The sequence below is a fragment of the Centroberyx affinis genome, unplaced genomic scaffold (assembly GCF_046629955.1).
Source record: "Centroberyx affinis isolate AG114_WGS23_722 - 3 ecotype Tasmania unplaced genomic scaffold, CSIRO-AGI_Caff_v1 ptg001787l_1, whole genome shotgun sequence".
Classification (NCBI taxonomy): domain Eukaryota; kingdom Metazoa; phylum Chordata; class Actinopteri; order Beryciformes; family Berycidae; genus Centroberyx; species Centroberyx affinis.
The window spans coordinates 312191-324643 of record NW_027280178.1 but is presented as its reverse complement, the minus strand read 5'-3'; the positions used below and the strand labels follow the sequence as shown (position 1 = coordinate 324643).

General features: G+C 40.7%; 1 protein-coding gene across 1 annotated transcript in view; it reads left to right on the top strand.

Annotated features, from left to right (window-relative positions):
* The window catches only part of LOC139652363 (potassium/sodium hyperpolarization-activated cyclic nucleotide-gated channel 1), a 66956-nt gene that overhangs the window by 1694 nt on the left and 52809 nt on the right, over window positions 1-12453 (top strand). The window contains exon 2 of the mRNA XM_071529418.1: window positions 10141-10564. Within this exon, the coding sequence (XP_071385519.1) occupies window positions 10141-10564 (424 nt within the window). The remainder of the gene's footprint in view (window positions 1-10140; window positions 10565-12453) is intronic.

Sequence of the window (12453 nt, the reverse complement as noted above, 5' to 3'; positions counted from 1 at the left end):
TTCAGCTTCGCTGCTGATTCAGAGGAACAGTCTGAATTATAACCTAGATTACTGGTGCGTTTAAAATTTAAATTGCCCCCACCAGCCTCAATGATTGTCCAACTTTGCCTTGCTTGTATGGATAGATAATGATTTCAGTTAAAAATGCAATGCAGAACAGTGAGCATGATAGCCCCAAACTGCATAGATGCCCTTGTAAGATTTGTGCTTGCCATATAATTACACATGATAATAATGCTACTTAGGATATGCTGCATTCAGACAGACAGACAGACAGACACACAGACATACAGACACACACAGACACAAACACAAACACCCACACACACACACACACAAACACACACACATACACACACACACACACACACACACACACACACACACACACAGAGATGTACAATGAAGGTGGGCAAGGATAAGTAGTACAACACAACAGTCAATGAGCTTAACAGTCCCTGAAAACAATTATGTAAGGAGATGACCCCTTCTAAAAGATGACCAAAGGGCACAACCTAACCAATCCAGTGATATGTATCCCTGTTGAACAGTTATTATCATTTATTTATTCATTAACAGTGTTGTTAAGTGCATGGGCTGTATTTGCAATCTACTTTGCTGAACTACTTTGTGAGTAGAGGTCAATCTTGAGACAAGATCAGAGACCTGAGAAAGAGCAGGAGAAAAGCCCCACACAGAGGAATGATGGACTGTGTCATTTTGTTACACGATATGTCTTAGAACATATTTTGTATATCCAGAGTAAGAGAGACAGTTTTTACCAGCAATGGGAATCTAGTTAAGCCTAGTTAAGGTACCTCAGTTTCATACCTCATGACATTTTCCAGAGGGCAGTAAATCAGAGGAAGTCCTTGTCCTCTGGCCAATGTAAAGAAGGAACCCTATTGCTATGGCAGAGTGATTGCCTCCTGGCTAGAGTGTGATGCTGTGCGGTTATATCCAGTGCCTCAAGCTAGCTAACAATGTTGGTACATAAATGATAGATTTGCAAGGGTGCTTTTTGCTTGGCAGGTCCCCTTGTGCTCTAGCTTTAAAGTTAAATCCGTTTCTCTACTGAAGGGCGGGACATTTTTTGTAATTCAATTTATCCTGTTTTTGTCTGCTACAGGAGTCTGGAATTACAGTAGCAATCTTTCACTGTTACATAAATATAAAATTTCATTACTGTCCAGTATTTCTTCTTTATGCTGTGGCACATGCTTTCGTGACCAAAAAACCACGCTATCTGATCTTATAATGAAAAACCTTACGTAACTACAGTCCATGAATGACACCACTATTCACGTGGGCTTTGTATTGCTCTGTATGAGCATTTGAAATTCAATATCCAACATATTCTTTGTACACAGTGGCTGCTTAAAGATTAATGGCAGGTTAGTAATATTCATTATTCATAGATTTTTAGAGAGGCCTCATGCATGGCCTCATATAGCTCTGGTTTTGCTAAGGAGAGGCTTTTGTCTCAGTCTAAAAGTCTCTCAGTGGGGTTTTCTTTCATTAGTCTATCTTAAAGAATGACATGGGTGTGTCTTGGCTATTACAAGGTAACATAGTTAAAATGCCATGCTCTTTATCTCTGAAATAATAGCTCATATTCGTTTACTACTTCACTGTGGTTAAAGTTAACACTGAGAGATTGCCCATTCCAGATTATATTGTATTCTCTCATGAAAATACACTTATACAGAAATATAAACAAATTTAGTGCTTTATATTTGTATTGTTTTTTTGTATTGGTTTTTTACTATGTTTTTCATAGTAAATTAAAGATGAGATCTTTTCTGGTAAACTATCCAACTCATTCAGAATAACAGGCATGGTTTTACTCTTAGTAGAAAAATATAATATTAAAGTGAAAATAAAAATAAGAAAACATCTTTAATTTGAGTTTGTACAACAGGTGGCAACAACCACAACATTGGAAACTTGGATAATGATATATGTATAATAAATAATAATAACAATAAAAGAACAGAGAGTTAATATATCAATACATTTTTTTTAATGAAAAAAATAATACAAGCCATACAATATGATGAATAAAAGGGTTACAGATGCAAACAGATGACAATAAATATAAAAAGCAAAGTTTTCTATTTAAAATAATGACAAGTCTTTTTTCGACATTGGGGGCTCTAGTTGCAAAAGCATGATCACCTTTGGTTTTCATCCTATACTCACATGGAGTTAGAGAGCCTTCAGTCTCAACTGGGGCCATGCATTGCCTTTAAAATAATCAATATAATTTTAAAATCAATCCTAAACTTTACTGTGTAATGTGGCTCCAATTGAAGTGATGTGGTCATTACATTAAGTTCTAGTTAGAGGACTTGCAGCTACAAACAAAAGACAATAATTGCATAATAATTGCAGAGATGAAATGAACCAATTTTGGAAATATCTCTCTGACTGAACTGACTGAAGCAGAATTGAATGACCTTTGTGGTTTGTCATACATTTAAATAAGAATCACAATGAGAACCAAAAGTAACTCAGAGAATTATTCTATTATCATAGGTGGTGATGGCTGCTGGTCCATCAGAATGGATTGATTCGTATGTATGCATATGTGTGTGGGTGTTTGTGTATGTGTGTGTGTAGGCTTGCTGGTGGTGGCTATGAACCAATGAAGTTGGGGCACATTAGACAAAGCATATGCTGGACTTCTCTGAGGTCAGCAGTAGCAGATGATTTTGACTTACCTGTCATATATCTGAAGTCCAAATGTTTTTCCTAGGTATCAACACATTATTTGACCGCTTGTGGTACAGTGCACCTGGCAGTGCCACAGTGCATTGGATAGGGTCAGGCTGTGCTGAGTGGGATTGTGTGGGGTTCCCTCTGTTGCTTGGCAGGGGCGGTCTGGCATTGATTATGTTGGAGCAGCTGTGGTAGGGAGGGACTGTATAGGGATGAAATGGGCTGGCCGGAGTTGGAGATGGATTGCAAGGCTGGTAATTCCTCTGTCTCTGCTGGAGCTGACTACACTAGAGAGCAGGGGGATCTCTACCATGGGAGTGGTGCGTGTGATTGTCAGTGTTACATGATTTTGGTTTTTTTTGGGTCCTCCTTAATGCAGGTGCCATGGACATAATAGATTGGTGCCTGTTAGATAAGGTGGCTGTGCAATGCGGACATTTGACAAACAGGCAAATTCTATGACTATGTGGTTGTTAATTTTTATTATCCACTTGTTTAAGGACGAAGGTTCTGCACACTTAGATCCATGCTAGTTTCTTTAATAAATCAAGTGCCAAGCTTTCGGTCACAAGACCTTCATCAGGGCAAAGCAGTCTTCACAATGAACTACGTGATCAATGAACTATATGATCATCAGTGCAATCAGCTGTATAGGTAACACCTGTGCTGTATTGCTCTTGCTCAGATGGGAAGTACAGTGAGCAAAAAAATTGCCAAGAGGTGGAGACATTGACAAAAGGTTGTGTCAGAGGGAACTTTTTGGATACGCACACTAGGCTCCTTATATCCTATGGGTTTAAATGTTGCTTTTGACATGAGTGTCATGTTATAATGTGGAGTTTTTGTGAGATTTCATCGGTTTATCTGATAACCTAGGACTTTAGGAACTGCACTTTATGACGGCCTCCTTCGTCTGTGCAGTTCCTTTACCCCTTAAATATATATGTTAAGTAATTTTTCTTTTCTATTTTCTGGCTGTTTTTTTTTTTGCACACTGTGCTTGTTGAGTGTTCGCACTTGTGATGCGGATTATACATCCTCTTGTGTTCCATCTAGTTAATGTATGTATTTTCTTGTGTGCATGTAGAGAGGACTACACACTAAGTATCTGCTGAACTACACTTCCCATCTGAGCAAGAGCAATACAGCACAGGTGTTATCTATACAGCTGATTGCATTGATGATCATATATGGACCTAGTTCATTGTGAAGGCTGCTTCGCCCTGATGAAGGTGTTGTGACTGAAAGCTTGGCACTTGATTTATTAAAGAAACTTGCATGGATCTAAGTGTGCAGAACCTTCTTCCTTAATACTGTCCTTCGGTCTTCTGGCACCTTAGCGCATTCAATAGTCGTGAGTGTGGTGATCTTCTCAAAGAATCATTATCCACTTGTTTGAAAGGTCTTTTCTTGGACACATGGGTGTAGGATTACTTTTGCTTTTTCCACCACCTCCCTCAGCACAGCAGAGACATGCTTATTCTCAGTTTATTGGTACCCATACAAATTACATCTGTTGTTATCTGGTTTATCAATGTTCTGGCAGAGAAGCTGACAGAACTTGTCAATGCTGTGACTGTTTGACTGTTTCAGGGCTGATTGAGAGGTTGGATCTTATATCAGTATTGGAAATGACTAGAGGTTGAGCAGGGTGCAGAGCTTAGGGCTTAGGTGGAGGTGAGTGCATTGCTGGAGCAGCAGCTGTGCAGCAACACTTTTGGGGCTGGAGCTGGAGGTGGGTACACTGTTAGAGCACAAAGTGGAGCTGGAGTTAGGTGCACTGCTGGAGCCGGAGATGGAGCTGGAGCTGGAGCTGGGTTAACTGCTGGAGCTGGGTGGACTGCTGGAGCTGGAGCTGGGTGGACTGCTGGAGTTGGAGCTGGGTGGACTGATGGAGTCGGAGAAGGGTGGACTGCTGGAGCTGGAGGTAGGTGCATTGCTGGAGCTGGTGGTGGAGGTGGGTGGACTGCTAGAGTTGGACCTGGAGGTGCACTGCTGGAGCTGGAGGTGCAGGTCGGTACGCTGTTGGAGTTGGAGCTGGGTTCACTGGTGGACCTGGAGCTGGTTATACTGCTGGAGACGGATGCTGTAGCTGGACTTGGAGCCGGATGCCCTGCTGGACTTGGGGCTGGAGTTACAGCTGGCTGCACTGCTGCTGCTGGGTGCACTGCTGGAGCTAGAGTTGGAGCTGGAGTTGGAGCTGGAGCTGGAGCTAGATGCACTGGTGGATCTGGGTGTGCTGCTGGAGTTGGAGCTGCAGTTGGAGCTGGGTGCACTGCTGGAGTTGGAACTGGATACACTGTTACAGCTGGAGCTAGATGTACTTTTGAGGCTGGAGCTGGATACACTGCTGGAACTGGAGCTGGATGTACTTTTGGAGGTGGAGCTGGATGCACTCTTTGACTTGGGGCTGGAGATGGATGTACTGATTGAACTGGGCTGGGTGCACTCTTGGAGTTGGAGCTGGAGCTGAATGCACTGTTGGAGCTGGTGCTGGAGCTGACTGCACTGCTGCAGGTTGACATGCTTCGTGAAAGGTTATTTAAAAGGAAAGTAAGATATACATTAGTTGTTGCTTAAAATTAAGAACTTTTGTCAGTCACAAATTTAGCTTTCATTAAACTTCTGCACTGTTCTTTACCGATTATGCTTTCAGGCGTTTAATTTCTTCTTTAATTTTATGAACAGCTTCATTTTCATGCAGCTTGTTTTCTCTCAGTTCCACTTAAAGATGTGAGACACAATGTTGAATTCATTTCAGTGAAGTGATGTATGCATGCCACCTACCCAGCTGAGGGAGAAAAATAAATGTTCAAGGTGGCATGTGGAGCTCCAGTACAGGGCATGTGGGCACTGTGTGGGGTTTGATTTGAGTGTCTTTCAAAACAAGGCTTTTGATTCTGTCAAAATCAGAATGGAAATCTTCCAACATTTTCTCTGACCCTTGGGACATTTTTATAGATGAACATTTTTACAGAAGTTGATATTGAAATTTGGAGAGGTATCTATATAAATTAGACTTATTTTCTAATTATTTTGAATCCTTCATTGTTAGTATATAAGAGTGCCATGCATTTTGGTGTGACCAAAATGTCACATTACAGAATTTTCTTCTCTTCGAGTCATTTTAGCATAATTTTAATATCAACCTTAGCGAGCAGGCTACTGAGTGAGGCTTTTTAATGTTCTGTGAAATGTAATGCAAATGCAATTCTGAAACAAATACAATTTATTATTGCTTCAATCAAAGTAGCAATTTTTTTGCATATTATTATGCAAGTTATTCTAGAATGTCCTATAATGTTCTGAGTTATTGTTTTTTAGTGTTTTTCTTCCTATTTTCTCTCTTCCTTCTCACAGACTAACTAAGCCAACTTAATTACCTTATGTTTTCTATAATAATTAAAAGAAATGTTAAGAATATGTTTATAATGTTGGTTTCGTCTTTATCTTTGTTCTTCCTCTCCTCAGATTTGAATATTTCTTTCCAGTGTATCTTGTTTTAAAGAAACTGAAAAGGTGTAAGTCTGCAGGAGTTATTTTTTACTGCTGCATCTTATTTAAATCTTTAGCATTAGACTATAATGCCTCTTTTGTTTAGAACATAAATAACAGACACCCATGCCCCACATATGCGCACTCTCCTGTCATGTTGGGGCAGGCGTCAACGGACTAGAGCTTGATAATAGCAGCGACTATAAGCACCTGTATTCAAAATGGCATGATTTAAGGTGTGTTTGTGTGGTAGTTGCTAAAGGTAACAGCTAAACCCTGAAAAGATTGACAGTGGCTCTTGTGTGAAGTGTAATAACCATCTGATCTGAGTGTTATGGGCGAGGTTGGCCCTCTTGTTCTCTTCAGGACTCTCAGATAAAATCACATCATGTTGTGCATGGGATTTGCTGCTCATATCTTGAGACCGTTTTAAGCTGATGCAGGCAGCACTAAATGATATGGGCTGAGAAATGATGGTCCTCAGGCTCACTGTGAATGTTGCATAAGTATGTTGTGATTATTAAGAATAGAGGAATGGCATCAAATAACATGAAGAGCATTATGTTATCTGCTTTAATGTGTCAATCAAGAACCTAAATGAATTCTTTGCAAATGAAAAGTCCAAACCATAGATCCCAGTGAGACAGTTTGATGCCTGGTGAGGCAAAAGTACCAATGGTGGATATTCTTAACCAACAAGATGACCGCCGTTTAGCTGAAGTGCAGACAATTATCTGACACATGATCTGTGGATATTTATAAAGCCAAGGCCCCAGCTTAATTTATTCAAACAGATCCATTACTGGATGGCTAGTCTGCCAGCCAGACAGGCAGCCTGCCAGACAGTCAGCCAGTCCATTTCCATCTTCACCCACAGTAGTAGACAGACACCAAGGCAGAGCAGAGGCAGGCAGTTAGGCAGCAGCGATGGCGTCAGTGGAGAGTTTTTAGCATGAGATAGGATTCCTGAAAGCATCTATTTTCATTCATGGTTGCACTGGCTTTATCAGTGGCCAGGACACTTTGTGAAAAGAGTGGGGTGCCCATGAATCACTCCTGGCTCTGTTCATCACAAGACAGAGGGCAGGGACATTAACACAGCCAGGCAGTCCTCCCTCTAGGCAAGGGAGGGAGCAAGGAGCACCAAAGCCCCATTGGTGGCAAAAAAGGGCTTATACAGGGCCCCATCACACAGAGTGAGTGGTAACACCACACTACTTGATCTCTTTGAATCACGGTTGACTTCTGGTCCTGCCCATCACAAGACATGAAGGGATACTGTATCAACACAGGCACATGTAGCTTTCAGAGCTGTGCCTGCCTCACACTGAGTCCCCTAAGCAGGATAGCACATGAGGACCTGAGACCCACCACACATCCATAGGCCACAGACTTGAAAGATGTTTATGCTGATTATTGTTGGTTGTTCAAAGCAGGTCAAGGTATTTATCTAAACGAGGGAAGATAAAGGTGTGGAGGACCTTCTCCATGGTGGTACATTACAAGAATGGTTTGGGTTTGGATATATTTCTCAGCTGAAAAAAACAGGACTTCATTACCCTCTTAACCTGCTGGTCAAAGCTAAAGTTGCAGTAAAAAAGAAAAGTGTGGTCACTGGCTTCACATTGAAGATAGACTGCCTAATCTGATCTGGATTGAGTTAGTGGAGCTTGGGGAACCAAACAGAAAAATTTCAGATTTACTGTCATTGAGACATGCAGCCTTTGATATCTGCAAGGCATTCATGGAGGGTGTCAAGGCAGTTTGGGTTGCTAAATTTGAGGTTTAACTGAGAATCATCCATGTAACAGTGAAAAGAGACGTGTTTACAGATAATGTGACCTAGTGGGAGCATGTACTGAGGAAATTAGATGGGATATAAAGTAGAGCCCTGTAGAACGCCGCAGGTAATATGTGCAGAGGTTGATGAATTACCTATGGTGACTACTTCTATTGCAAAGGTAGGAGGTAAACTAGTTGAGTGCTGTATCTGTAATAGCGACCCCAGTGCCTCAGACAGTCTATTAAGTCTGCATCAATTTTATCAAAGGCGCTTAGATCTAAAAGAATTAGGATTGCTGGTAATAAGTCATTAGTAACTTTGAGCAGAATAGTCTCTGTGCTGTAAAACTTGTGGCAAAACAGTTTTGAGATGGACCTGAGGTTATTAAGAACCATGGGATCTAAACTGGGTTGGATTATTGCATGTTTAAAACCAGGTGAAAAGGTGCCAGTGGTTGGTGAGCTATTGATGATGGACAGAGTACAAGGACTGAAAAAAAACTCCTTAAAAATATTGTGGAATAATGTCAGACAGACAGATGGAGGGTTTTATATGTGACACAGCCTCCTCCAGGAATGGTAGGGTGGTGGGAACAAAGTGGGCACAAAATACCAATACCAAAGGAATGGTAGGGTGGTGGGAACAAAATACCAAGATTTTCAGGACAAATGCACAAGGCTGTGGTAGGAGATTCACACTTAACTAAGGAGGGTTCTAAGGTAAAGCCGTGAGCGGGACTAAAGACAGAAATGATGACAAACAGCATCCTAGGATTATGATGATTCTTGGAGATGAGATCTGAGAAGAATGATGCTCTAGCTTCCCTAACTGCTGCCTGGTAATTTAACACTTGCTCTTTCATAATGTTATAAAAGATTTGTAGTTTGCTGGTCTTCCATTTTGGTTCTGCTTTTCTCCACTCTCTTTAAGGCTCAGGTGTGGTCATTTAGCCAAGGCAAGGATATTAGTTTGGATTTTTTATTTTTGAGAGGAGCAACAGGCCAAGAATAGTTAAACAAGTGGAGAACTCCATTATAATGTAACTTTGTTGATGTTTTAACAACTCTGATTTACAGTATTAAGATCTAATTACTATTAGCTAGAGAGATACATGACCAAATGTCATGATCATGACAAAACAAAAATCGACAAATAAAAACACTTTTGAACATTCCATGTATTTTCTGACTGCTGTGCCTTTCCTTTTAGTCCACCTTGTTAATCATCAAGTGGAAGCTTTTTTTGAAGTGGTATGGTACTGTGCTGGTGCTTCAAAGCCATCAGATTTGTACAGCAGTCAGTCTTTCCCTCTCCCTCACACACAACCTCCACATGGTCGCCCTCCTCTCTGGAAATTACATAAAAGGGAATGCACAGCTGGCTTTACCTTCTGATACAAAGAAGAGAAATAAAATTGGGAAGGACATACATTTCTTTATGGATGCATATATTTAAACTCAGTATTGACTGATGCCACATTGTAAAGGAGTTTCACTTAATATCACATAAAACAATAATATTTCTTCTTGAACAGTGTAAAGGGGATTCTGTTTTTGCTTAGTATTGATATCCTGAGATTTCCATATGCTTTTATTATTTGGCCTGTGGCTGTCTACCTGAGAGTTTAATTGTGAACACTCAAGTATATTCCAACATACAGACACAGGCTATGTGCATGTGCACACGTGCAAACACTGACATATACACACATACACCTGTGCTTCTACACAATCTGCTGAGATGTGTAAATAAAGGCTCTCCATAGAGTGATCATTTGTGATTTATTTATTTATTTATTTATTTTAGATTACGGAGGATTTTGAGGAAAAACCTCTAATTGCACAGCTTTATAATGATAAGCAGATCAATGCATTATAACTTGTCTTCAATAAGACAACGCAACTAGGAAATGTGGCAAGATCTATGACTGCATTATTATGGTGATTATTTTGATAAATTAAGCATTGCTATCATAACAGGGTTTACCCTATTAACCTTTATTCTCATTATTCCTGACACGTTCGTTTATTTTTATTTGTGTGTTATTGAGCGAGGTGTTATCCCTTCCGATTAATTCTCTCCAACATTGCTGACATGTTTGCTTACTTTTTGTATATTTATTTGTGTGTGTTGCTCTGCAGGTTCTACTGGGACTTGATAATGCTCATCATGATGATGGGGAATCTAATCATCATTCCTGTGGGAATAACCTTCTTCTCGGAGCAGACTACCACCACCTGGCTGGTCTTCAACGTGGCCTCGGACACCATCTTCCTGGTGGACCTGGTCATGAACTTCAGGACGGGCATCGTCAACGAGGAGAGCTCCGAGATAATCCTCGACCCCAAGGTCATCAAGATGAATTACCTGAAGAGCTGGTTCGTTGTGGACTTCCTCTCGTCCATCCCAGTGGATTATATCTTTCTAATAGTGGAGAAAGGATTTGACTCGGAGGTGTACAAGACAGCGCGCGCCCTGCGCATCGTCCGCTTCACCAAGATCCTCAGTCTTCTGCGTCTCTTGAGACTCTCCCGACTCATCAGATACATACATCAGTGGGAGGAGGTGTGTATATGTGTGTATGTGTGTGTACTTCAGTGGACATAAAGTGAGAAAAATAGAAAGGGACAGAAAGAGAGAGAGTGAGAGAACAAGAAAGACAGGAAGAGAGAGAGAGAGAGAGTTATGGTGCATATCTGTTTATGTTTTTGTGCTGAGTGGTGGTTGTAGCACTGTCTGAGTGCATTTTTTCTGAGCAGCATGGTTATAACCTTGAAAGGTTCATGCACTGATAGAATTCTATGTGTACGCAGCTAACAGATGCTGCCAATCACCAGTCTGGTCAGAGGGCTTATCTACGGGTAACAAGTGATAATGTCACTTTCAGCTCAGTGATGGGTGAAATTAATTTAAAATCAGAAATAAAAAGTAATCCTTAGTCCTTTCAAATTCTCTCAGAATTAAAAGCCTTAGTTCTACCTATATATTAAGGATATTAATTCAAGGCAGTAATATATCGATCCATTTTATCAAGAGATTGCGACAAAAAGGAAACAGATAGAAACAAGAATTGATAGTGGAATACAGCCTAAATGAATTTCAGAATAACACTCTTTTATGATAGCTTTTTTTGGTGGTGTGTCTGTTCCCTAGGACTCGTTTTGTGTTAACATCCACAAAGTTACGCCCTGCTGGACATAGCCCGGAGTAATTCATTATTACCCTCCACTGAGTCATAGCACTCCTTGACTCACACCATTTAACCAGACTCTATCACTTCTCCTCTCTTTCCGGCTAGCATTTTCATTACATTAATTATCAAATAATCGTGCAACTGTGCACACTAGTACTGGGAGTAAGTTGTTTTTTTTTTTGTTTGAGGATTGAGTAGTCATAGAGAAGATGGACCAATTGAAAATGACATTTAAAAGAATATGTATGTGGCGTGTCCTGCACAAAGGTCAGATGTTAATTTTATAGTGCTCTAGCTGGTAGCAATGTTAAACTAAAGAAAATATGCCACTGTTTGGATTTGATTGCAAACACTGTCAACCAAGTAAACATGCCATTTCAGCAATGGCAACCATTGCCATTATGTTTGATTTGAAACTTAACAACAGGCCTATTAGATCAACTGATCAGGGACAACTAGATTGCTGAAGTTATCATGTATTATAGCAGAGATGGGTTGTTATATCACTCAAATGATGAGTAGCCCTTTCCTGTGGTAGGAAAAAGTGATGGATGTTTGGTTTAGGACAGGTCAGGAACTGGAGTGCAATCCCATCTCAGGACACATTGATAAACACCGTCTTCAGTCTGGCACATTTTGATCAACTGTAATTCTGTAGTGAAGTCTTCACAAGCACACACACACACACACACACACACACACACACACACACATTTTCCTGCTATTGGTTACAGTCTCCTCTCACAATTAAGGTCTGGAATTCTCATAGCACAATCATTTTGAAATGAGCTAGCCGCTCCGTGCCGCCACCTCCTTCGTCCTCCTTCCTCCTCCTCCTTCCTCCTCCTTCCTCCTCCTTCCTCATCCTTAACTTCCTTGCCTCTTGCTGCCTTCCCATCCTTTGGTTTTTCTCTACTTTGTTGTGATCACTGCCGTTACCAATGCTGTTTGTTTCATTGGAGGCAAAGTGCTTTGGCTCACAGTCTGATCTTACATCATGAGTGTACACATACACACAAGCATGCACACGCACACACACACACACACACACACAGACACACACAGACACACACAGACACACACCCACATTACATGTGTGCAGAGATGCTACTATTTGTATTTCTTCATTCTCACTCTGAACTATGAACTCAGCCAACCTCCTAACTGGGAGACACTGAACAGTCAATTAATAATGGACTGGGAAAAAAATATTTTTAGAGATGAAAAGTGCAAAGGAAATAGCATACCATTTTTAGTGTTT